The sequence below is a fragment of the Oreochromis aureus genome, linkage group 2, assembly GCF_013358895.1.
Source record: "Oreochromis aureus strain Israel breed Guangdong linkage group 2, ZZ_aureus, whole genome shotgun sequence".
NCBI lineage: Eukaryota > Metazoa > Chordata > Actinopteri > Cichliformes > Cichlidae > Oreochromis > Oreochromis aureus.
Genome location: NC_052943.1, coordinates 11067352 through 11094271, shown reverse-complemented (window position 1 = coordinate 11094271; position 26920 = coordinate 11067352). Strand labels below are relative to the sequence as shown.

Genomic DNA, 26920 nt, shown 5'->3' with positions numbered 1-26920 from the left:
CAAAATTTTCAGCGCTCCAAAAAGAGAGCTGGTTTAGGGAATGTTTTACCCTTTACAGTAGCATCGTGGTTAGTTATATATTTAGTTTAAATTTAAGCCTCTCCCTAAATGCAAAACAGATAGCAAATGCATTGTTGCTCTGTTGTCTGTCCCACTTTGCCTTCTCTTTTTCGACAATGCGTTAGACACCATGCAACAAAATCACACTAAGATGTGAGTGTAGAGAGGGCGCGGATGCAATTTCTCTCATTTCTCCTCCAGTTCAGCATTTAATCTCATTCATTCCCATAACTAGTTCTTGAAGCACCAGATCAAACAAATCGTTCCATTTGAACAGTAGCCCTAAACTAAATATTTGTAAATTGATCACAACATTTGGCAAAGACAAGCACAAACTCTTTGCACTGGAGAAGCTGGAACCATGGAAGGTTTTCTGTTTTTGGTTTAGTTTTTAAAGTAGTTGCTGAGTCTTACAATAAACTAGTTGATTAATGGATTAACCATTTCAGTGTGGTTGTTAACAATGTTGCTTCACGGAAGGAGGTTCTGGGTTTGAATCCACCACCCAGCTGGGGCCTTTCTGTGTGGAGTTTGTAGGTTTTCCTGTGGTTGCATGGGTTCTCTGTGGGTTCCACAATCTAAAGTCATGCATGTTATGTTAACTGGTGATTCTAAACTGGCTTTAGGTGTGAATGTGAGCTGTCTGTTTCCGTGTCTTAGCGAGTGATAGCATCTTCACCAAGTTGTATGTCGCCTTTTGGCGTATGTTAGCTAGGACAGGCTCCAGAGCCCCTAAGACCCCAAACTGGATAAGGAGAAGAAAGTGGATGGATGTGTGTTTGAGGCGGGGTGTAGTTTGCAGATCAGCTGCAGTGGGGTGGGTGGAGGGGTGGAGTAAAGGGTTCAGGAAATGGCGTAAGGGGAGGTTGACCAATACAGCTAGCCTTCCCCATTTCAGTAGGTTGCTGAGACCTGACAGGAGTTGTTGTGTGTGGTGTGGAGCAACAAAGGCAACTGGAAGCCTGCTCTAATAAAAGCCCTGCAAATAAACATCAGCTCACATGTGATGATGCTGTTATGATGATGTTTTATGTTGTATTGCTTCTTCTTGATTTTTGCTGTTTTCTATTTTGAATGTCTTCTTATATTGTGGTTCATTTTCAGATTCAGTCCCAGATCACATTGCCGAAATCAAGCTTTAAGGTGCCCCAAAGTCATATATCCTTTATCGGGACAACTTAAAATGGAGGCAGCTGTAGTTCAAACATTTCCCTCAGTCTTCATCTATCAGAGGTGCAGCAGGTTCAGCTCCAGGTCTAGACTTAAGTATACATGCTGCCTGCCTCTACAGGTCTTTGTCAACTCTTGTACCTCTATAATGGCCTGTGCTTGACAAACACAGCACTGTAACTTTTACCTTTTCCTGAAACCCAGCAGGAAAACAACCGTAGAGCCTGTTTGCACTGCTTTGCACTCCAGCTATAACACTAATTCAGATCAGCAGTGATAGAAACTTCTTGTTAGCTGCTGACAGGCTGAAGAGACTCAGTATTGTTGAGGCAGAATATTTTGGAATCCCACTTGTTAAGAGCTGCTCCACTCTGTGGGGGTAAACAAGGAGTGCTGCCATATATAGAGCAATAGACATCCCGTTGTGGACTCTCTTCAGCACTGCATTGTATCAAGATGCTAAAATTACATGTGATAATAAAATGAAAAGACCCCCTAAGATTCTAGCATCCTGTTATTATCGGTGAATTTCTGCGGGTGTTTCGACAGAGTTCGTGTCTTATCTCATGCTGATAAAGAGTTGTGTGTGCATGAGTGTTTACATACGTGACTGACGAGCACGTTATTGCTGTATTACTGCCTTTTTATCTTTTGGGTCTACAGTTTTATTGACATTACAAGCAATGAAACGCCTACAAATAGATTCAAGAGTTCAAATAAGTGGATTTAGAGCAGGTTTATTGCAAGTAGGTGCTAATTACATAGGTAGAATTAGAAAGATGTAAAAGGAGGAACTGTCCCTGTGTGGTGTTGCTCCCCTCCTATCTAATAACTGGAGGGGGCTTGCTGGCACTCTAATTAGTGCGAGCAGGTCTTTTAGATTTGCCCTCTCAATTAGAGGAGAACATGTTAGTTTCCAATTTAGCTCCTGTTCCCCTCCGCCCCCCGTCTGTCCCGACCTGCTTGTTAGATAGAACAGGTCTTTATTCAGCTGCAGTGCTGCGTTGCGAATCTCAGATCATCCTCTCATATCCTGGGAAAGGATTGAATTAGGAAGAAAGCTAGTATTGAGAGCAGACATATTTACATGGTTTTGCTTGTGTTTATAAAAGAGAGGATAAAAGGCCAGGGAAAAAAAGGAGAAAGAAGGGGGTGAGGATGGTGGGAGGTGTTGAGTTATTTCATGCAGGGGAAAAAGAAAACACTTGAAAAAAAATATGATATAAAAAGAGATGTAAAAAAACAAAGCTAGTTCACTAAAGTCCCCTTTAACCACTTTTATACCTGTTTTTAAGAGTGTGATTATATAAGGGAAGTTATTTTTCCTGAGAAACTGAGACTTCCATGTTTGTTTCCAAAGCAGGGTGCAATCAGCGCTGCCAAAACCTTTTTTTTTTTCTCCTGGCTGGACCACTCACTCACTCTCTCACTCTTTCTCCTCCTTTTTATTGTGTTTGTTGTTTTATGGAGGGGGTTAGATGCGGTCCAGATTGCCGTTGCCAATAGAGACTGTCTCAGTTCACCTCCACTCCATTCATAAACAAATCGCTCCGGCTCAGACCTCTGAGCCTCTACCTTAGAACAACAAGCAGAACTGGATTTGTATTTTGAAGTTTCGTCACTCTGTTAGAAACTTCTTGCTTTCTGCTTCAGCTCTGTTTCACTGCTCCCTCCCTCCTCTCCCTCGTCCTGCTCTCTCTCAGCTTCAGCAGGGGTGGACACTGACGCTCTGCTTAGTGTGGATCTGTCAGGGGTGGAGTGTGCACAGTTTGTGTGTGCGTGTGTGTGCATGTTTCTGTGGGGAACGTTTTTTTTCTTAGAACACTCTTTCTGAGTGTGAGAGTGGAGAGAGAGAGAGAGAGACACTCGTGGTGATGTGATTTGACTAAACAAACAGCCAGGCTCACTGCAGTACCTCCTCCAACGGACTCCTGGGACAGCAGAGATTAACCTCAGAGTGAACATCAGAGGGATCTATACATTTGAAGCAGCAGCCCCTGTAGAGACATCTCACTGGAAGTCTCTCCAATTTCCTTCTGCTGGCCGACAACCTTCTTGGTCAAAGAGGAAAGATTCTTCTGCGCTTCTGGGGTTCGTCTGAAGGTAAGAATCATACTTCTCTGTCACCGTCAAGTATTTTAGTATAAGTTACAGCTGCTCCACATCTGCTGGCAGAAGTAAAAAAGGGCCGTACAAAGTGGTGAAAATTCACTTATCCTGTATGGGAAGCCCACTGTGACAGATTGAGTTTCACAGCCATCTGACACAGACGCACCTCATCCTGAACACTGGACCCAAGTATCGTATAGGTTTTTTAAACAAAAAATCTGATTTGATTTGACAAGAGAACAACCTGTAGGTCTTCGTGATGTTGTTGCTGTCTCTTGCTGGTGTTCGTTACCCACATACTTGTGTGTGTGTGTACACAACAGCCATTGCAACGCTGCGTGAAAGAGCGTAAGCAACCTGTTCAAACATCAACATAGTGATGGCTTGCATCTCTGTACACAGCAACTGTTTGACACTTTCACATTGGACAACTTTAACATTGTTTATTTTCCCACTAACAGAATGCATTTGACAAGGTGTCCCGGGGTCTAGCGTACACACAAACACAGTAGGGTTTATAGTACAAGCTGTTTGTACGCTCTCCACTTTGTGCTTCCCTGCTAAAGGGCTTGTTTGTACAGCCCTCTTCAGTCACCCAGAGTGGCGGTCCTCACCACCAAACCATCGGTCACTTTCCTCCCTTTTCAATCTTCTCTGCATTGATTCATGGAGAAGCTCATTGAAGAGCCATGGCTGTGAACCGATATCAGACCCAGCGTCTATCACTGTCAACAGCATCCTCTTTGGAGGAATTCCCTTTAAGTGTTAACACATACCACCTTAAATTTATACTTTATGACTCAGTCTCCCTTTTATAATGTAAATATCTCGTAAAATCAATCTGGTCTCATCTCAAGAATCCCGAGTTGAGCCGACATAAACAATCAGTTGAATCATTGCTTCCTGTTCATCAGAAGATTTTAGTAGCTGGAGTGAGTTATATTATAGCACTGTGAGCCATTTCATGGCTGTGACACATGTGGCATACATGTCTTTTCCAACACGTGTTTTGCACCTGAAAGCCTTCCCGCCTGACTGTTGTGTATGGTTGCTTTAGTATTTAAGTTGTTGGGTTGGGTAGCTGCACATCCATCTTCTGCATACAGGGGACCTTTTTGACATGAAACCATTTGAATTAGCATCTGCTGTAATCAAAATGTTGTTGGCATGTGTTTTGTGGATGCTCTTCTCCTCCTCTACAGACAGGAGTGTCCTTTTGAAGTTTTTGATCTTCTCTGGCTCTGTGGATGTTTCACTCCGGGCACTGTCTGGCATTGTTTTTGTAGATGAACCGCTGGAAGACTGCATGCATGTCATACTTTTACCATCAATGGTGATAGACTGCATTGCATTCGTTTCATAGTTTTAAATTCAGTTTCTACTTTCACAGCACCAACTTATAAAACACTAAATCTGCTGTGACAAATCTTTATTGTAAGATTTGCAAAACTTAGTTTAATTTCGACTCTGACATGTGGGGATTTTCCTGTCTTGCGTCAGGCTGCTGGTATGTACTCCAGCGGAGTGCTCCTCTCCGGCCCCGATGCAGTGCAGCCCAGCCGGCTCCATTCCCCCTGGCCCAGACCTAATCCGTCGACATCAGCTGTTTCCTGGCTCTCTAGGCTTTCTGCATGCCAGCAGCTTTGAGCAAATGTGCTTCACATTATGACCATGCAGAAAACATGCCAGGAGTCTGATTTAACTCACATGTGCAGATATGTAACATTTTGAGTTCAACAACAACTTTTGAAAAATACTGATCCCATTCTGTCCTCGTTTCATTTATCCTCTGTGATTTCAACTCAAAGTTGAGCAACCCTCATCTGAAAAAACTTGTTTATAGAGGAAACACTGAGTTAAAATACTTACACACTCTCACATCATGTTATCGTGACACGGATTGGTTCATTTTTCAGATTCACAGAGCAAACTCTGACTCATCCCCTGGTGGACACTCATTGGCTTACTCATTATCCACCACCAATATTTTTTGAATGAGCTGTTGCTTTTCTTAACACTATCAGTCTAGTGCCTCTTTGTACGTCGCTGGTTCTTTCATACTGTGCTTAGACTTTATACTTGAGTCACACAGTTTTAATGAAAAGCACTAAGTGGTGCTGCAGTAAAGCATCCTGTATGGCTGCCTGTCCATCTGGCCTCCCCCCTCATTGTTTCCCTCCCACTCACACAGAGCTGTCAGGCAGCTGCATCTCATCTTAAGACAGGAAGTGAGTTTGTTCATTGAGGAAACATTCATTTGATTTATTATATATATACTCTCGTCGCACAATAACAAACTTTTAGAAGGGGATAAGCCTAAAATCGCAAAGAAAGGTGTCATAATCACGCAAAGAAAAAGACATTGCAATGTGGATACAGTGCAGAAAATTACTAGAAGACTATTAGGAGACTACTTCCTCATTTAGTACTTCTCTTGTTGTATACTCATTGCATGTACTGTAACTTCTTGATAGTAATTATGCTATACCTGTATAGGTACATTTTAGTTTGCTATTTAAAAAAATATTGTCACTGATTAAAAAATGTTTTTGTTAACAAATAAACACCCAGTCGCGTTCCAGGTTTCCTCAGATCAATATTTGGTAACATTTTAATTAGGATCTAATAACAGCTGTTGAGTTGTCGCTAAAGGGAAATAACAGCCCTTCACAAATGAGCATGTTGTATCTTTTGATGAATTTGTGAAATAAATATTTTTTATTTATTTATGTAACTAAATGGAGTTTGAAATAAGTCCAATATAGAGCATGGGACTGATGCACTGCACACAGTTTATACCTATGGCTAATTTCCAACCCTTGGCTCTTGTTGGGCTTGTGCGAAAACAAAATTTATATCATTCATTTACATAAAACCACAATACACTTTAAATGCAAAACTACAATATTACAAAAAAGATAGTGTAAAAAAAGATAAATAAAGCTTAAATAAGTGTAAAACCAAGAAATTGATGAGAAAGGTCCACTACATCTTTCCCTTGTTTTCAGTCTATGTGCTAAGCTAAGCTACTCAGTAGCCCCAGAGTTGCATTAATGTTTTCACTGAACTCTTTGCAAAAGATGAAATATATTTATTTCACAAAATATTGAGCTTTTATTTAAAGTGTAGGACTTTGACTTATAATGTGGTCTTTTTTTATTGATTTTTCCTGCCTTTACTCAAGTAAATGACTTGACAGCTGTGTCCAACCTTGTATGAGTGTAACATTAGTAAGGTGTTATTATGAGTTCCTCTCTGGATTTATTGCATAAGGATTAATACAGGCTTACTTTCAACAGGAAGTTTTGGTCTCCATCAGATTCGTTTAAAGCACCAGGCTTTCTCCCTGGAGTTTGTTCTGTCCTCTTTCCAACAAAAACATGTTGGAAATGGTGATACAGTGCAGTGAGAAAGGAGGATAAAGGAAAACAGTCTTTTGTGAGATAAGAATATTTTGCACAGTTAAAAATGAAGGAGCATTTTGTTGAGTTAATCTGCACAGTTTAGCTTCACTGAAAGGAAGACACAAAATGTGGGAAACTGCAGATCAGTTAAAATTACAGAATTTATGCACAAATAGCATAAGTTATCCACTAAAATGAAATTCCCTGTGACTGTTATTCTTCCTTTCCCGTCTCCTTGGGCTTTTTTAGGTAAACAGATGGAATTTAAAGTCAGTCAGTCCTAATTGTATTCAGCTGTTTCAATTTCTTTCTTTTTGGAAGGGAGTGCAGGGACTGGAAGTGTGTGTAGGCGTACTTCATTTCTCATGAGGCAGGGGGTCTCATATCGTGCAGCAAAAAAGGAGGGTACCACAATGAACATGGGTGGAGACGTTTTTGGAGGAAAATCTTTGAAGGATGTTGTGTCGCTTATGCCAGCAAATGTATCTGCATGAGCTGCATGTATCTGTATACCCTATGAGCAATTTTATTGAGTTGACTGGCAGTGACAAAATCACATCCAGCTGATTTGAAAGAGGAAAACTGACTTCAATGACAGAGGTTGCTTAAGTTTGTAACTCGTAATCCCTTTTTCCTTCATTTCGGTTCCTGAAAAGTCATTAAATTGATCTCAAACGCTAGCCACATCTAAGGCTGTCATTCTACATCCATGGGTTTCACACAGAAGCTCTTTACATCTCCCCCGACTGCCACTACACACAGCATTTACAACTCTGTTTAAAAGGCACTGAACCAAAATCCGCAGTCTCCCAAACATATGTTGCCTCAGCATGAGTATAGAGTTACTTTGGTTTCTGTGATAAGACCTCACAAGCACTGTGTCCAAATACCGAACAGAAGGAAACCTGTTACAGGCAGAGTAGTAGGCAGATTTTTCAGTGCTGATAATGCAAACTTGAGATGGTTTCGGTGCAGCTGTAGCTTTTTAAGTTTCAGCGTACAAACACTTTTTGTCCGGCAGAGACTTTTCTAATAGTCTAACAGTTTTCTAATAGTGTCCTGCTGCATAATAGTGAAACCCACATTGAGGTCAGAACAAGTGAGTCACACATCTGAAGAAACCTTTTTAGTCATGACCACAAAAACACAAAAAAATGCCCTTTATACAACTTGGCTGGCATGAAAATGCATCATGACACCAAAGGCTCTGAAGTGGAAAGACATGTGGGGTATGACATGTGCATTATTGGCAAATGGCAACTGTTAGATCATCAGTGAGTGAGAGGTTAGAGATTACATTTGTTTAGTTTGTTAAAGATGCTCAAATTAGATAGATGAGATCAACTGGAAGGACACTCAAAAAGTGCAGTTATATCTTTAAAGAAAGTGACCCTGATTCAGACCAATGTTTAAGAGCTGCTCCCTGTGTGCTCTAAGCTTTCTGCCAAGGCTGAGTTGGTGCAGGGGGAGGGTGTGCAAATTTTCCGGGCAGTAAAACTGCTTTATTCACACGTGGACTCAGAAGGAGATTATATGGACTTTAACCTGGGGAATGATAAGGTAAAGTTTTTTCAATGTATGGTCTGATTCTCGTATCATTTTTATGCAGATGATCTGCAAATTTACATTTAAGTAAAAATAAATGATATCAGGACATCAAAGCATCGATATGCTTATTTTTTTTTTTATTTCAGTGAAAGTAAAACTAAGGCTATTGTGTTCAGACCCAGTGGTGATTGTGCTGATCCTCTCTTGGACTCGTGCCATATGTAAAACCCACAATAACCAACCTTAAGTGTCAAACCTGAGTCTGATCTTAAACTAGATAAGGAGATGAATTCTCTCACAGAGGCTTTTATCCAAGGTGAAATCTTATCAGTTAAATTTTGGAACATCGTATTCATGCCTTTTACAACTCGTTTGAAGAGTTACACTAGCCTTAACAACACTTTATTTGCACAATTGTCAAAATGCTGCTGCTAATCTTTAATCAAATACTTATAAAGAGCAGCGCCTTTTCCACCAAGCCGCCTTCCACTGACTCCCCAGTCGCTTTAGGATTCTTTTAACAGTTTTATTTGTTTAAAATCAGCACCAACTTATATGGCTGAGCTATTGACTTCACATTTCACATCAAGGTCGTTGAGATTTGTGGAGTCCCTAAGATTAAACTGAATACCAGAGGCAACTGTGCTTTTTTTCCTGGAATCATCTTTGCCCATATTAGGTTGAGAATTAGCTGTATGGTGTTTTGGTGTAATGTACAAAGTGCTGTATGAATAAAACTGGATTGGATTGGAGTTCAGGGGTGCAGTGCATGAATGAAACACTTCTGGAATAGCTGAGTGAATGCAATGAGTCACGGCCAGTATGTTTGATCAACGTGCACTTCTCACCAAGTACAGATCAGACAACTTGAAGCCGTTCAGTGAAGAGTCTTGGCAATGAATAGAGAGACGGGTTCCCGTAGTTGAAGGGAATCACTGATTACAGGCCAAATTATTCTCTTTGTCATTCTAATATCACCAGTATGTCACTTTTAAGCATGTTATGGTATTTTTTCAAGTGCTTTCTGAGACATGAGGACTCTCCTCCCAGTTAAGAGCAGGTCATCTCACCAGATACCCTGGTGGTCAGTGTCCTCTGTGATCCCTGAAAGAAGAGTCTCATTTCCTTTTTTGGTAATTTGACTCTTGATCTAATGCCTGTAGCATTACAATATCTTTTTTTTTTCTTATTTTCTTTTTTTGCTAGAAGATGATCTCAGAGTTTAAATATAATATTTTTGCTGCTACTTCATGTGAACTTAAACATTTATTTTTGATAGCATAATGCGACCTCTGTAGACTTCTTTTATTCGCAAAATGTAGATAGAAGATGCACATTTCACTAGAAATTGAGAAAAAAAAAATTTGTTGTATTTTTGTAGCATTTTAATTTGTGTCTTAGGATATCTTGCACTGTACTTATTTTCTTTTACGTAAGGACATCCTTGCTGCTTGTGCCTAGCTGCTTTTTTTCTGCTGGTCCCTGGTTGCCAATAACATTAATTAATGTTACTTTAAATGCCAAAAACTTCCATTGCGGTTGTATTTGTAAATCAAAAAGTATGAAGTTTCACACAATCTCCAAAAGCAGTTCCTGATAAAAATCAGTTGTATGAGATTGTAGCCGAACCTTTCATAGGGCTTCACTGTGCTATCATTTTTACAGCTCCTGTAATGCACAAAGTGTGCATTAGTGATACTGGAGTTATTGGAGTTGATGGACACTGAGGCCGCCTGGGGTGGGAACAGTGCATCATGGGTCTGCTGCAGAGAGACCAGAAGGTTTTCCTCAGGGGGGATGATCAGTTCAAGATGAGTGATAAAAATGGAGGTTTATTTTAACAAAGAATCACTGGGTCAGTTTTTTCCCACAGAGCTTGCCAAGTCCTGCTGTTCAGAGATACGTCAGGAAAACGTCGCATCCTTCTAAAAACAAAAACTAAAAAAGACAAATGTGGCATGTACATTTATTCTGCCCTGTAGATAGTCTAATGATACACTGCATGCCCTATAAAAATCTTGATTGTCAGCAATAGTTCACATTCTGAGCTATAATTGTTTTCATTGGAAAGATGTGACTGCTAAATTGGAGAAGTTTGTTTTTTTTGTATGGTGGCTTGCTGGGCACTTCAGCAGAGTAAACATCACAGTCTGTGATGCAAGTCTGCGTGTGTGCACCTTCTGCTGGCTCACTCCCTTCTTTGATGTGGTTTTACCCATAAGGTATATTCCGTATGTTTGCGTGCTCCCTTTGCTGTTTATCCCACTGTCTGGTCTGGTGATGTGTGCAGTTTTTTTGTGGTGTGTTAATGGTTTGTCATGCTTTGTCATTGGTTTAATTGGTCTATTCTTGCCTGTCATTGTTTTGTTGCTGTTTTTCTGTTGTTTTTCATATCTGGTGGTGAGTTTACATCTTTCGTCTGTGATGCTTGTGAATCAAAGATGTTTTTTTTCCTCCTTGTAGAAGTCTTATTGCTGTTAGATTTCTACTGATTGTTGTTTCTGAGCCTATTTGGATTGGTGGTTGTGATGGTCTGCTGTGTCCATGACACACATTTGGTTAACACCCACACAAGACCACAACAGGAAGTCGGAGCCTTCCAGCTGCACTTTGGGAGGCTTTTCAAAAATCCTTCTCTTTTGTTAGAGATTACACTTTCCCCCCCCTCCCTTTTTTCCAAGTGCAAGCTTACCCCCGCTTGGGAGACACTCAAGCAAACAGTTTGCTGCAAATGTGGTTCTGACAGTCGTTCCCACCTCATCGAGGACTGCTTTATCATTGCCAGATGTTTAACTGAAACATGGAGCTACAGTATATATAGATAATCCCTGGAGTGGGATTACGGGGTGCTGGGGACTGGCGTTTACACACTTAGCTGAATCCTGAGGCTGAGCGTGGGCTGTGTGCATCCCGAGGAGGTTGACTTTAGCATTCTTCCTCATTAGCTGGTGACACTTTGAGTGTAGCAGGATTGTTTATGAAAACTGGGAAGGGTCAATCAGCCACCAAATTCCCAAGCATCTGTGGGAAACCTCATGCAGAGTGATAAGAATTTATCCCCCATTGTGATTACTATGCCATCACTAACACAAACATCACTTGTGGTTTTTTGTTTTTGTTTTTTTTGTTGTTGTTGTTGTTTTTTCCAGACCTCCAAGATTACTACAGGAATGCAGTACACCATTTCAAAGATTCAAAAGACACCAATAAACATCTGGGTTACAAAAATGCTTTCCAGATCCTTCTTCTACACGTTCTAATTCTCAGATTGAGAAGCCCTTCACTTAGCTTATGGACCTTTCTTACTGTAAATGACTCTGTTGTCTCTGTGGTGCAGACAAAGAGCTGTCCTGTGGTTCAGGGATCAAACTGTTACCAAGTGCTTTATTAAATTCTCTGAAAGGTTGCCAAGCATTCTTGGCAGATTCACTAGTGGCCTGACCCTTTTAAGGCTTCATAACACTGTTTGTTCCCGTCTCACACAAAGATCTGACCAAGACAAAGATGAGCATTAATCTCAGTGTTAAAAGTATCCCTCCTGTGGTAATGTTCACTCTCCTAACTCCTATATAACTGACTCCTTTGGGCCATGATCCTTGAGAGCACATCCCACTTTGAGGTCAGTGGCTCCACAGTGTAGTGGTTTACACGTTTGCTTAACAACCAAACGATAATTGGTTTGAACCTGGAAGAAAGCACAAAAAGGTTCAGGAAGAGGATCCAGCGTAAGAACTTTAACCGATCAAACACCCACTGTAGTGACTCCATTGAGTATGGGGGCAGCTGAAAGTAGCTTTTCCCTCTCGGTGTTCTCTGGTCATGTTGTCCCAATGCCCATCAACCAGTGTTGGAACAACCAAACATTGTTTTTCTGTCCCTTCTCAAGCCTAATGAAAACACCTCGACTCTTGTTAATCTCAGCATGATCTCTGTTGTTTGATTTTTAGATGTGAATTCACATCCTGCAGTAGCCCTTAATGTACCACTTTGACTTGTTTTAGGAAACATATCATCAGCAGCCAGTCACAGACTGTTTTGTTTTCATACTGCCAAAAGACACATGCCTTTGGCATCTCTGCGTTTGGTTGTTGTCGCCATCATTGACACTGAGGTTACTAGTACTTGTAGAGTGCTGATGTATGGCTTCCTCGGTGAACCGGACCTTGCCGCATGTTGCCGGGGCCTCCAGGGATGAGGTGACCCCTCCTCTTCTGCCGTCATCACCAGCAGGGTCCCCAGTGTATCAACAGCCCTGGGAAAGTTTCAGTTTTTCTGTGGGAACGTGAACTGTACACCCAAATCAGTGACAAAAAGGGGAAAAGGCGGGAGAGGTCTGTTTGTGTGTGTGTGTAAGTTGTGTGTATGACAGGACTGTTGTACAGCATGTGTCTGTGTGTACATTATATGCATCCAGCATCCATTATGTGCCACTAAGAATGTTTACGTGCACATGTGAATGAACTACGACACAATAAAAACATAACATTACTTTCGCTCGGTCTTGCTCTCTCTGTCTGTTTCTCCTTCACCCTTTTTTATTGGAAGCAGGAGGCAGGGGAGGAAATGGACCAGTCATGTTTTTGGAGCAACTCAAGAGCTGTGAGCTTTTCGTTTTGGGAGCGGAAGTACCAGAGGCAGTTAATTTAGAGAGACAACATGTATCTGGTTTGAGTAAATGTCCTTGGGTTAGTCACAGAACTTTTTGTGCTTCCCCACCACTATCAAACTGATCAGCTCTGTCGTCTTGTTTATACCAGAAAACACCACCTTTAGTAACTTTGTACAGCTCGATGGATACAGCAAAGGAGGTCTTGCCAAAGATATTCAGTTGATGAATGAAGCGTGAAGCCTTTTTGTTCGTGATTAGATGGAGAGATGTAATCTTCAAAACATGTGTTCTATTATGTAATGCAGGAAAATGGCCCAGTTTCTTAAAATAGAGGTGGTACAATTGGTGTGCATTATCTTATAAAAATGTTAAATTGGGGAGCGATTTCTCGAGATGCATTTCACAATTTTTCCATTGGCTCACTCCCTCTCTTCCTTCTCCACCCTCGCTCTTCCCAAGAATCAGTCTTCCGCCCTCTCTTTTTCCCACCCTCATATAGGCCTGTGATCCATCCTTAACTGTTTCCAGACGCCTGTGTGCTGCAGGCCTTAACCCCTATCCTAAACATAACAGCAAACCACCCCTCCCCGCTTTCCTTTGGCCTCTCACTATGCTGTACAATTAGAACTTCAAGGTCTTTGATAACAGTCTTGATGATGGTAAGCATGGGTCAACTTTGACCCCCGTAAGTGCTGAATCCATTGATGCTGACATTGCTTTGGTGTACAACACGATACCCTATTAGTAATGCCAAACCATAGCAACCTTTCAAAACTCCAAGTGCACTCCTTTGTCAGCAGCTTTTGTGACTGCCCTCATTTTTACTTTTGTTTTTAGCAAAACCAATTAATGGCTCAGCATGGCTGTGGAATAGCTCGGACGCAGCATTGTTGCCAGCGAGCGCGTTGCAAAGCCGCACACAGTGACCCGTTTGTTAGCGGGCAGAATGCTGGTGAACCGGGAACAAAAAGAGCCAGACATTGTTGCTCTGTCCTGGTGCAGCGAGGCATCAAATACCTCGAGTTGCATCGGTACCTCAGTTTCTCTGTGAGGGCCAGTTGCTATTAAAGAAAGCAGCCTGATAACAAACTCAATACTTTTTGTTTCCATTTAGTGGGAGAAGAGCATAGTTTGGTGTCATTCTCTTTCATTTGACACAGTTTGTTCTGACACGCAATGTGATTTATTTTCTCACTTAACCTGACCTTGTGGAGCCTGCGAGAGCAGGAACCAATCCATCATGATATGAAGCTCATCCTCATATGGACAGATGTTAAGTCTGTTCAAGTTGTGTCTTAATTGGTGCGAATACAAAACAGAATTTTGCTGTTGTGTTCATTTTCACTTGACTGTTTAGGCAAAATATTTCTGAAAAGGATCGCTCTTGTTGTTTTTTCTTTTTGCAGAACGACGTGACTTGAAGGCCTCCGTGATGAGGAAGGTGACAGCATCCCCGCTCCACCTGACAGTCACATTTACAGGTGAGGCCTAAATTTTACTTCAGCAACAAAAAGTAAAACTCTGTAAGAAGAAGCAAAAGTGATTTGCAGGGAAGCAAGAAGCTTGAAGCTAAGTTTGGATGGAGTATTTTATAATTAGGGGAAATAGATACTGCACGACTGGGACTCTTTTATAACAAATCACAGTTAATATGATTTGGATATCTAATATAATAATTTAATATAAAAATTGGATATAATTGAATGGGTTATAACATATATCTTATTAAATTTGCAAGACATGTGGTTAGGATTATTGGGACAGCATGTTTCAGGTTTTATTAAGTAGGTATGAAATCATTGTGTTCAGAATGTTTAAAGAATACAGCGACTTCTTCTGTGATTTATTAGCTGTGGGATTTCACAACACAACTGATGCATTCACTCACCTCTTTCAATTTAAATGTATTTATCAGTGACAAGGCGTCATCGCCCTCCCACTAAATTGCTGCAGACAACTCACATCCTTCATCATTTAAAGATAGCGCAGGATCTGACTAACACTGTTGATTTAACCTTTCACCTCCTGCTGCAGTCTCTGTGACCTCCATCCTGACCTTTTTTTGTCTTGCTGTGCAAACTGCAGCTCTGCTGTGTTTCTGCACTGAGCTGCGCTGCCTGGAGATCACGCCCGGCGACAAAGAGTTTGTTCTGGCCAAGGGCTCCTCTCTTACCCTTACCTGCAGCGGCTCAGGGGAGACCACGTGGAAGTTTAAGATGGACGACGTGCCGTACTTTCAGCTGGAACCATCTAAACCGGGTCACCGGAGCTACGAGATCGTGCAAAGCGGAGCCACATCCAGCGTTCTGACATTGTTCAATGTGAGCTGGAAGCACACAGGCGTGTATCAGTGCGTTGATCAGCGCACTCGAGACACAGAGGAGGTGGCTGTGTTTGTCCCAGGTGGGGCCTGGTTTGCTTACCTTTGGTTTACCTTCCTGATTCAGAGTTTGCAAAGCTAACTGTGCAGTACAATTGAAAAAAAAACTGTCTAAGTTCCATGCTGCATGTAAATAAAGAGCTTCTGAAAACACTGTGATTTTGAAAGCGCTCTGAAGAAGAGTAAGGTTAAAAACCTCCAGGAAGTTCTTTGAGGAAGACGCAGTAAATCAATAGAAAAATATTTTTTGTCATAAAAAATGTGTCTGTCTGCAGATCCTGACGTGTGGTTCATAGAGAGCTCTCACGGCATGGTAACAAAGACCAGTGAAGAAAGCACCATCCCCTGTGTGGTCACCAATCCAAAAATCACTGTCACCTTGCACGAGAGGGACACTGACATACCCGTAAGTGGGGTGTATGTTCCTAGTGAGGGCTACAAGGCGCCGGTGGAGGACAGGAATTACGTGTGTCGGGGAGAGCTGAACGGGGAAGAGAGAGAGTCTCAGGACTTCTATGTCATCAGCATTGTGGGTAGGTGTTCAGGTTGAAGAGCTTGTTGGAGAAATAGTTCTTTCCAACTTAATAACTTGATCAGCCTTAGTGCAGACATTATTGTTTAGTTAAATTACATTACCACACCCTTTTTACTTCTCCCTTGTGTTTTCTCTTCTCGTCCCAGTCCCAGAGGCCATTGACGCCTACATCAATGCTTCGAAGACGGTCCTGAAGCAGGGTGAACCACTGACAGTAAACTGCACAGTGCACGGAGTGGAGTTGGTGAATTTTTCTTGGGATATTCCCAACAGAGGGGTGAGTAGGAGTGGAGCAGAACAAGCACTATTGTTCCGTTTTCCCTTTGTGATCACTCGAAGGCCTCTTGACCAAGCCCAAATTATATCAAGATGTAGAGACACACCTCATAGTTTTTATTCTGCTGTGAAACTTTACTCACAGCTCACGTTAGGCTGGTGTTGTAATAACTGGGTCTCTGTAGGTCCTTGTTTGGATAACAGTGAAGCTGAACTGTCTCTGTTTTATCGTTGATGATGAAGTTTTATTTTCATGGCTGCATTAGAACATTTTTCAAAACTAACTTGCAGCTTTTCCTAATAAGTCTGACTTCAAAAATAAAAGCTGAAAGTCTGATTTCAATAAATTCATATTAAAACATCACATCTTATTCTTGTACTTGTCTCTAAGCTTGACTTCTACGAGCCACTGACTGATGTCCTGTCCCCCACGAGCATGCGCTCCTGCCTCATCTTCTCCCAGGCCACGGTGGACCACAGTGGAAAATATGTCTGCCACGTCCATGAGGGTATACAAGACCAGAGCGCCTCTGCCAGCGTCAACATCACTGTGCTTGGTAAGATAAAACCCCCTTGCACACCCCCACCTTTGTCCCACCTTCATCCCACACACACACAAAGACATAGACACAAAAGTAAAACAAACTGATTCTGTGCAGATTATTATTACATTTTGCTGACATAGGAAAGACTGCTTATTATGTCAACCTCTGGATGTTACGGTGGGAGAGGAGTTACTTTTAAAGGAAATGAAGATCACTTCTGTTTGTTTCTCTTCAAAGTGTGAAATAAACTTTTGACACGGTGTGGATCCCTCGAGTGATACATTGAGAAACAGAGCTGTAAATCAGTGGGTACAGCAACTTTATATTTAGACTCACAGTGTTTATGTAACTGGGGTTTGACTTCAAATGTTAACAGTAAGTCAGCATCTTAGCTGCTAAGGTAAGCGGGATTCATCATATGGTACTTCTCTTAATGCTCTGTCTCCTGACCGTCAAGCATGCAGTATAGGTCAGTTAATGCTTATTCCACCTGCACTGAGGTGTGTTATATTTATACAAGCTTTGAATAGTTTGAAGCTCCATGTTTAGTAGAAACAGGAGGCCAGGACAGTTTAATGGTGGACACTGGACATCTCAGTGGAAAAGACGCATAGTGTCTGACCACAGAGGTTCAAGAACGAAGAGCAGCAGTACAGAAGCAGCTTAATGAATGGTTTTGTACAGAGAAATGGTCACATCAAAAAGCCTTAGACCAAGAAAAGCAGCCTGAATAGAAACACAGGGAAAAGCAGTGCCCAGCTATATGAAACTTGAAAGTATCTTTTAGGACTTTTCTTTTTATTGTCTGCCCTGCAGATTTGTTGTTTTGGTTCAGTCTCACGGCTCTCATGGACAAAATCTTTGGTTGCAAAACTATCAGTGGAGTGGAGAGTAGGTATTGTGCAAAAGTCTTGAGCCTCCTCTTATTTCCTTATATTTGCTTCCAAGGAGACAGACTCGCTTCAGATTTCTTATAAAGTGGTCTTGAGTAATAGTTTTCCAGGCTTCCTTAAGATGAAAATGAAGAAGTTTTTATTTCGATACTGGCTGCTTTTCAACTCATTATCAGTATAATTTTAAATTGTATTTTGAAGCATCATCCTGATGTTGTTGTTGTTGTTGTTGCTACCATTTTTTGGTTAAAGCTATGAAAAATGCCAAAGATAACACAGTTTGACAGACATAAAATAGTATTTTTGCACCAACAAGGTGCAAAAACTGGGAATACCTCAGCAGGATGTGCAGCATGTCCTTAAAAAATTTGAGGAAACCTGAATAAGAGAAGAATAAAAGAAGTCACAGGACTAAAAAATAACCTAGAGCAGATGAACAGGACCTGAAAGTCATGCCTTTAAGAAATAGGAAAACAATCCAACAAAGATCTGAAGCAGGATCTGAGAGATGCATCTTTGCCTTTATTTGATCCATCTATTGTTCTCTGAAGCTTCATTAGAAATGGTCTCAGTGGTAGAAGCCAATCCTAAGGAAAGGTAATGAGGAAAAGACTCGGGTATGCCAAATTACACAGAAACTTGACTGAAAATCAGTGGCAACGGGTCTTAAGCAGTGAGAGTCTACAGCCATCTGTAAAATACAGTTGATACAGTTGAAGGCGCCAATATCTAAAGAAGAACCTTGAATGTTCATTAAGTAGTCTGAGAGAACTATTCCTGAAGAATACTAGCTGTATCTCTAGGAATGTTTGCACATGCATCACTAAGTCACTACATGTGTTTTCTATTTTCCTAGGAAAATGTAAAGAAATGGGCGGTGGCAGCAGACTTTTTCACAGTACTATAGATAAGATAAGATAATTTGCTACATTTAGTGCATTGCATATATACGTTGCTCTTTTTCTTGTTAGAAAACGGCTTTGTGGACATCAAACCTCCTCAGCAACGAAACATTTCAGTCAAGCTACAAGAGAACGTGGAGCTGAGAGTGGCGATGGAGGCGTACCCTCCCCCACAGGTTTACTGGACCAAGGATGGCGCCACCATCCAGGGAGACAAAATCATCACCACAAGACAAGAGCATGAAATAAGGTAGAACATCCAACCAGTATTTAGTTTCACACATACCACAAAGCACCCAAACACGTCCACGGCCTTGATACATTTAAACAATTAGCACAGGACCGATGATAGGGCGACAGCCTCCACAGGTCAGTCTGCTCCTGTCAATCATCACTAGATAAGGGTCTCCACAGAGAGAAACATGATACCCTCTGGAGGGCTGGACGCCATCGTTCATCACACAGGAACCATAAACACCAAATGCTTGTCACAACTCACTGAGTTGTGTCTTTCAAACGGATGTCAAATAAAGCTTAAATTTGAAGGCCGTGTTTTCACATTCCTGCCAACACACATTAAATATCTAAGTGAAATATCAACCACAGGGATGATGATAGGTAGAAACAACCCATGTTAACGAGCTCCATGAAGTCTCCGCCGTATAATAAATAAGAAAGAGAAACATCAAGTGAAGACTGTATTTTCTCTAGTAGTTCACAAATAGAGAGGCAAAATCACCACCTCCACGCTGAGAGCTATGTACAACACAAACTGTCATGCTCCCCGATAATGGGGTACATCATAAACATTACATCTTCTTTTGTGTTTAAAAAAAGTTTAAAAAGAAAAAACAAGTTTAAAAAAAGTCAAACATCATAAACAGAACGCTTCATTCCACTATAGTGTAGTGTAAACACATCAGCTGGTGCCATCACAGAGTTTCTAAGAGTTACTAGATATTTTATTTAAAACAGTCCTTGTGCACAGTGTTATTAACCCGGGTGCTTCTTAATATTTTCATATCTCACAAAGTCTCTTGAAGACTTTAGAAATTAGTTTGTCTGCTCTCATATCTAAAGAACAGTTCATTTAGTGTTCAGCCCCATTTCCACAAAAGCTGGAACACTGTATGAAATGTAAATACAAACAGAATTCAGTTATTTAGAAATTTCATATAACCACATTTTATTCACAACAGAACATGGAAAACATAAGAAATATTTACATTTACTATTTTTTTACATAAAAGTAAAATTTTTAAAAAATTATTTTACATATGAATCATTGCATTTTGTTTTTATTTACATTTTAAACAGCGTCACAGATTTTTTTTAGAGTATTTTTAGAGTGTTTTGTCACTTGTCAAAGTAGATTTAATTAAATTTGTAACCTTTTGCCAGTCAGCTTTGATTTACATTTCTCCAGACAAATAGTCAACATTTTCAGTACTGGAAGAAAAGGAAATTGTATATATTCTATTTTTTTTTAAATGAATTTCTTGTACCTCAGTTATGTCAGTGTCCTCACCTTGGTGAGGGTGAGGACAGACCAGAAGGGCCTCTACACTGTCCTTGTTACCAACGGAGATGACACAAAGGAAATGACCTTTGACCTGGAGGTCCAAGGTGAGCCTTTTTTTTAAGCTAAATTTTTCCCAGGTGTTTTGTGTGCTGTGGGGTTTTGTGTGGTGTTTTATATTTTTTGGACCGACTGTCTGAAAGTGGTGTTTGTGAATGGAAAAAACTGAGGACAGATTGTGTTTTTCTCCGAGTCAGCAATGATTAATGGCCGCCGCCACCCTGTGTTTAGTTCCCGCTCAGATTAAAGACCTGACTGACCACAGTCTCAAAGGGAAAAGACACTTGGTGACCTGTGTTGCTGAAGGGGTCCCAGCCCCAACCATACAGTGGTACAGCTGTGGCAGCATGCTCAAGTGAGTCCCTACCACCCATATCCCCATTGAACTGTCACAGAAGGAACACTAGGGGGCTGACCAAAACACACTTTACTTTCAGTGCGTCTGTTTTTGACTGGAAATATTTCACCCTCCCATCTAATGTCCTTCTGCAGGTGTAGCAACCAGACAGAGGTGTGGAAGCCGCTGACACCAGAGCCAGAGGTGCTGAGCATCCATACGAACGTGAGCTACAATGAGACAAGAAAGGTCAGTCAGGTGCGCAGCCAGCTGACCTTCCAGACACCTCAGCAGGTCACAGTTCGGTGTGAGACCAGCAACCAAGAGGGGCTCATCAGCAGGCGGGACATCAAACTGGTATTCAGCTGTACGTGTCTTGTGATTCTTTTTTTTATATATATATATATTTTAGAGTAGATCAAAGGATATTATAGAACATTATACTTAAAGTTTATCCAATTTTTTTATTATGTAAATATGGACTATACCGCTTTACTATAAAACGGGTAAATCAATAAGAAAAAATTAAATTCTATTTGGCTTAAACTGCACAAACACTATAGGAAAATCTGATAAGTATATAGAGATGCAAAGCAAATTTGAGTAGATTCTATGTTTTAGACAAAACATAGCTTTATTTAACATAGCTTTATTTATGCTTTATTATACTAATTTCCAGCATGTGGAGATTCATGTTACTTATATTGTGTCTAATGTTCTATGTCCTCTTGCCTATTGCAGCCCTTTTCTCCCAGGTGGCAGTGTTGGCTGCTGTTTTAGCCTTAGTGGTCATTGTTATCATGTCTTTCATCATCCTCGTTGCAATCTGGAGGAAGGTAAGAGAAACTCAAACATTTTTTAGTTTACATTTTTCATTTTTCTTTTCTTCAAAAGCAACGCTTCTTGTTCTTAGAAACCTCGCTATGAGATCAGATGGAAGGTGATAGAATCTGTCAGCCAGGATGGACATGAGTATATCTACGTGGATCCCATCCACCTGCCCTATGACCTGGCCTGGGAAATGCGTCGTGACCACCTAGTGCTGGGTGAGTCCTCATTTAAGAGAGATGATGAGCTAAGTTCAGCTAAAAAACTAGTCCTGATGGAAACCCTAATATCTTGCATGTGTGCAGTTTAACTTAAATCTGCTACTGTTAGTGCAAATTAGGAAAAACCAACTTAATGAACAAAGATGAACAATGCTGAAAACAAAGGCGACAACAGCATAAAATATGAATCATGACAACAAATTTAAATGGCAAAACCAAATTAAATTAAATGAAACTTTTAAAAAAAAAGTTTAAAAAAAAGAAAAGAGAAAGAAACGGAACAGAAAATGTCTTTGTAATTTTCTCCCACTACATTAAACTATGTTAATAGAGGTTTTCCATAAATGGTAAAATATTATGTGTGGTTAAAAAAATATTTAAAAAATTATGTGGCACAAAAAACAGAGTTTTAAACCGATCAACACACAGAGGCTTGAACAAATATTTATTAACTTAGGCATTAAAATTAGCCTAGTCAACTGAGGACACTGATTTGTGGTTAGCTGCAGCTAAATTTTCAGCTTGCCACTTTTCATTTGTCTAAATAGACGTATTTGCTTCCACAGACATTTTAAACTGGAGCTTTTGCTCGGTAGCTGTAGTGCTGTGGGTGGTTTGTGTTGTCTGGGCACAGTCGACACTGGAATACTAAACAAACCTTGTTAAACTTCTCTTATCAGCTCCAGTGGCACTTCATTTTTAAAGCCCTATTCATAGAGAGCTTTTAAACTCTCATGTCTAACGACATGCTGTTCGTAGTCAGCTGCTCCCCTACAAACAGGACACATCTCAAGATCGAGAAAAACATCATATGCTCTTAATAAATACTATTTATTGGCAATAATATTCCCTTCTTCAGAAAATAACATACATTTGCTGACACTATTATTTTAGTTAAAAATGTACTCCCTTACTCTTGCAGGTCCAATGTGGGCCCCATTCAGACTCTGTCCTTCTGAGCTCCTCTTTGTGTTTCAGGTCGCACTCTTGGATCAGGAGCGTTTGGCAGGGTGGTCGAGGCAACTGCATATGGTCTCACAGATTCGCAGTCCAGCACAAAGGTGGCAGTGAAAATGCTGAAATGTAAGCCCTACAATATAAAAACAAAGCAGAAAGCCATGTGCGTAATTTGTGTGAACAGTATATGGACCCCCGCTTAGCTGTCAGATGTTGTGACACCAGTGCCATATTCCTGTGGGCTCAGAGAGAGCAGCAGCCCGCTGAGCTTTAGTTTGCTTGCCAGTCTGATTCAAGTCGTAGCTCACAGGTCATTGAGCAGTTTGGCAAAGACACAGTGTGTCCTGCTCTCAGGGTTCTTAGTTCTCTTGTTCTCATATGTACTTCCAACTACCCTAGGTTTGTGCATCTAATCTTTCCATCTTCTTCTTCCCTTCTTTTTCGCTCTTCTGACATCCAGCTACAGCGAGAAGGAGCGAAACTCAGGCCCTGATGTCAGAGTTAAAGATCATGAGTCACCTGGGTCCTCACCTCAACATCGTGAACTTGCTAGGGGCTTGTACCAAACATGGTGAGCATGCATCACAATGACAAACTGTGGAAAACTGCTTTGATCACATGTCTGTCTGCTCGTTTTTCCTTTGTTTAATGCTAAGGGTACCGGATAGTAGTGGTGAAGATTTATTTAAGAGAAAGGTGGTGGGAAGTTCAGTGGTATTTTGTGCTTGTTTGGGCCTTTTTCTTTTTTTTACTTTAAAGTCACAATACATTTAACATTAAAATAATCAGTACAAGAGGCTACAAGTAAGGAAATGTGCTTTTAAGTAAGAAAATGTGACTAATAGAAAAGGATTTTTTATATATAGAAAAATACAATTTGTCGTTTTGGAAGTTTCTTTTTCATTGCCCAGAAATAAGTTTATTTCACTGGTCAAAGGAATAGAAAAGCTTTCTTGGCTTTCTTACACATGACTAAAAACAAAACTACTGGAAACTGAAAGCATAATAAACTGGACAGAATTAGTCAAGCAAGTAAAAATAAGGTTTTGAACCAGACTGTTTGTTAGAAATTTGATGTTTAACCCATTTACCATAGCATGCTTTCTAAATGGACCTTTCTAAATGGCTCTTTATACTACCCCACCAGACTTCCTAAACCCTTAAGTCTAATTTCTTAAAACAGTGCTTTGATTTACCCCAAAAATGGCATGCAATGTTTCTGAGTATTGGTTGTGACTCTACCATTCATAGCAAGAGGGTTCTCAGAACAATACCCTAGGAAATGTAAAATTTTGCTACATCTAATAGTGAATATATTCATATCACTACCGAAAAAAGTATCCGTTATTCTACTCCCTCCCCACTCCTTTTGGGTAACGATGTGAGAACTCCTGTTCTAGATTATATAATTCACATTACATTGCACTTTGGATAATGAGTTAATGAGTGTTGGCATGTCTTGCACTTTAAATAGCTGTGGAATTTCTTTAAAGAACGCTGAATGAAAGAAAACAGTCAAGTGCATTAACTGTAACACATCAGAGCTTACAAGTGTTTTTTTTTACAACTAGAACAGCTGCTTTTGCAAAGAGAAGCAGGAAAAGAGAGTCACTCAGCTAAATATGCTCAAAGCATAGAGTTAACCACACAGTGAAAATAGTATTGTATAAAAGCTCTATATTTTTGAAAGTTATAGTTGATGTTATGAGGCATACATCATACATCAAAAAGTATAAAGAAGTGGTTGTTTTACTTCTTGTTCTCTGATCACAGGCCCTCTGTACCTGGTGACTGAGTACTGTCGCTATGGCGACCTGGTGGATTACCTGCACAGGAACAAGCACACGTTCCTGCAGTACTATGCTGAGAAAAACCAGGACTACAGCTGTCTCATCTCCAGAGGAAGCACCCCTCTCAGCCAGAGGAAAGGGTGAGAGAAGCAGACTGGTGCTTTCAGAGCTGCACAAAGGGCCTTTTTGTATAATGTGGGAGGTTCTTTTTATTAAAATATATCCTCTTATGTACTCTGAAACAGCTACTCATAGATAAGTAAATATACTTTATTGATTCCTAAGGGGATAGTTTAATAGATATTTTTCTCTTGTAAAGTTTCAGATGATGGAGCATAAATAAACAAATATGCCTTTAAGGTCACTTTATGGCACTTTCTCAGACACAATTAAAAAAAATATATATATATATATCTCCATCCCTCCAGCTATGTGTCTTTCGGAAGTGAGAGTGATGGAGGATACATGGACATGAGCAAAGATGAGCCCTCAGTCTACGTTCCCATGCAAGAGCAGATAGATTCCATCAAATATGCAGATATCCAGCCTTCTCCGTACGAGTCTCTCTACCAACACGGCTTCTACCAGGAACAAGGTTTGATATGAGCCAGTTTACCACTGTTTTAAAATCACTTTAACCATGATGGATGATGAACTCTGCCAGTATAAGCTGTACTTCTGGTTGAAAAGCACAGTGCTTTTCATATAATAGACTAATGAATTCTTATTTTCTTAATTGATGAAATGCTGGAGATAATGTACAGACAAATGTGGCAGCATATAAAGAGCCTGATCTCATTTTAGCTGGGCAGTCACAGGACAGCCAGCGTTCCCCCATCACAACAAGACAATGTCTACATTTATGTTCATCACCTTCCTTTTTTTCTCCTGTTGATCCTTTCACCTTTTCACCGTGTTCAGGAGGCAACAGTTTAGACCTGGTGATCAGCGACTCTCCCAGTCTCACCTACGAAGATCTTTTAGGATTCAGCTACCAAGTGGCAAAGGGGATGGAGTTCCTCGCCTCTAAGAACGTATGATATTTTACAAAATACTCATCTCGGTTTAGCTGGTGACTCTACCTTCTAGACAAATATGAAATTAGAAAATTAGTCTTAATTTTCCAATTATGTAGAGAAGAATTGGAAGCTTAGTTTAGCATAAAGATTTTTTTAAAAAAGAGAAAAGAAACAGGAGAAAACAGGTAGCCTGACTCTGTCAAAAGAGAACTAAATCAAATTAGAAGACATAAAGATTAGCTAATCAGCATCCAAATTTGTAACTATATTTAAAAACAAGAATTTGTGGTTATGTGGCAACCTCGTGATGGTTACAACAGGTATGTTCATTTTCAATCCTCCGCAGTGCGTCCATCGTGACCTGGCTGCCAGGAACGTCCTGATCTGTGAGGGCAAGCTGGTGAAGATTTGTGACTTCGGCCTGGCCAGAGACATCATGCATGACTCCAACTACATCTCCAAAGGCAGCGTAAGTGTAAAAAAAAAATGTGGTTTATGGAAAAACTTATGGAAAGTTACTCTATTCTGTTCTGACAAGTTTTCACCTGTTTTGGCATTTTTATCCACATATAACAGAAATTTAATAGCAGCAAATAAATTCTAGCTGGACTCTTTTAGCCCTGCTGACTGTTGCATGTTTCAAGTTAGGAACAGTGGTTCTTTAATAAGATGTGTTTCTTCTTTCATTCAGACTTTCCTTCCCTTGAAGTGGATGGCACCTGAAAGCATTTTCCATAATTTGTATACCACCCTAAGCGATGTGTGGTCATATGGCATTCTTCTTTGGGAGATTTTCACACTGGGTCAGTTCAAGCACACTCACATCAACACACAAAAAGCTTTTAGTCCTACTGCTGAAGTGCTGTATTCATATTGTACAAGAGAATCACCTTATTTGTAAGTGGTAATGTAGGACACTTTGTACTGAACATTTAAACCTGCTTGGTCTTTTGTGGCTTGTCACACAAACTCTCCTGGACTCTTTACGCACTTCTCTATCCTAAAGTGTAACCAATAAAGAGACATACTATTTTCATGTGACAGTAAACGAGAGTATACAAGGCCATGGCCAATCTTCTGTTCTATGTCTGATTGCAAGTACGTACCAGTTTGTTTGAAGATTCATATGAGGTCAATCTTCCTATTAGGCACAGTCAAGCTTTGAAATCAGCATTTCCTTGCTCAGAGTATTGTGAATTTTTTGTTGTTTGTTTTTAAGCATCCTTTCACCAATTTTTTGAAAGTACCATGAAAACAAAGTAGACAGTTTTTAGGATATGCACTTGTAAGCAAGAGTGATGAAAACACACTCACAATCCACTTTTGTAAGCGAGACACTTACGAAATTCTCTGTATTTCCTTGTCTAAATGTGAAATTAACTGGACTTTATGGATCAATTTTTCTCACAGATCTGGGTCAGCATAAATACTTTACTTTAATGAAGTTGAAATAATAAGTCAGTGTTCTGCTTCTCGGAAAACGCATTAAATTCACTCAATGTCTCACTGTCTCATAGGCTGAAACAATGTAATTCTGTGTGCAAGGTTGCGTTATGTTAGATACAGAACTTAATTAGATTCCTAGCCTTTGCTTCTGATTTCTAAGTTAGCTTTTGAATTATCTCAAATGCTCTCTGCAGGAGGGACCCCCTACCCTGATTTGCCCATGAATGAATTATTCTACAGTGCTTTGAAGGGAGGCTACCGAATGGCCAAACCCACCCATGCCTCCGATGAAGTGTGAGTCTCACTGTCACC

General features: G+C 40.4%; 1 protein-coding gene across 1 annotated transcript in view; it reads left to right on the top strand.

The window, feature by feature from the left end:
- Nucleotides 1-2718: 2718 nt before the first annotated feature.
- pdgfrb (platelet-derived growth factor receptor, beta polypeptide) overlaps nt 2719-26920 on the top strand; it is a 28041-nt gene continuing 3839 nt past the window's right edge. Inside the window, exons 1-20 of the mRNA XM_031751013.2 lie at nt 2719-3333; nt 14307-14381; nt 14986-15303; nt 15556-15813; nt 15962-16092; nt 16483-16648; nt 18501-18681; nt 19942-20057; nt 20242-20365; nt 20503-20714; nt 21089-21183; nt 21261-21393; nt 22375-22479; nt 22814-22924; nt 24127-24283; nt 24572-24738; nt 25065-25177; nt 25509-25631; nt 25854-25965; nt 26803-26902. Of these exons, the coding sequence (XP_031606873.2) occupies nt 14333-14381; nt 14986-15303; nt 15556-15813; nt 15962-16092; nt 16483-16648; nt 18501-18681; nt 19942-20057; nt 20242-20365; nt 20503-20714; nt 21089-21183; nt 21261-21393; nt 22375-22479; nt 22814-22924; nt 24127-24283; nt 24572-24738; nt 25065-25177; nt 25509-25631; nt 25854-25965; nt 26803-26902 (2771 nt within the window). The 5' untranslated portion in view covers nt 2719-3333; nt 14307-14332. The remainder of the gene's footprint in view (nt 3334-14306; nt 14382-14985; nt 15304-15555; nt 15814-15961; nt 16093-16482; nt 16649-18500; nt 18682-19941; nt 20058-20241; nt 20366-20502; nt 20715-21088; nt 21184-21260; nt 21394-22374; nt 22480-22813; nt 22925-24126; nt 24284-24571; nt 24739-25064; nt 25178-25508; nt 25632-25853; nt 25966-26802; nt 26903-26920) is intronic.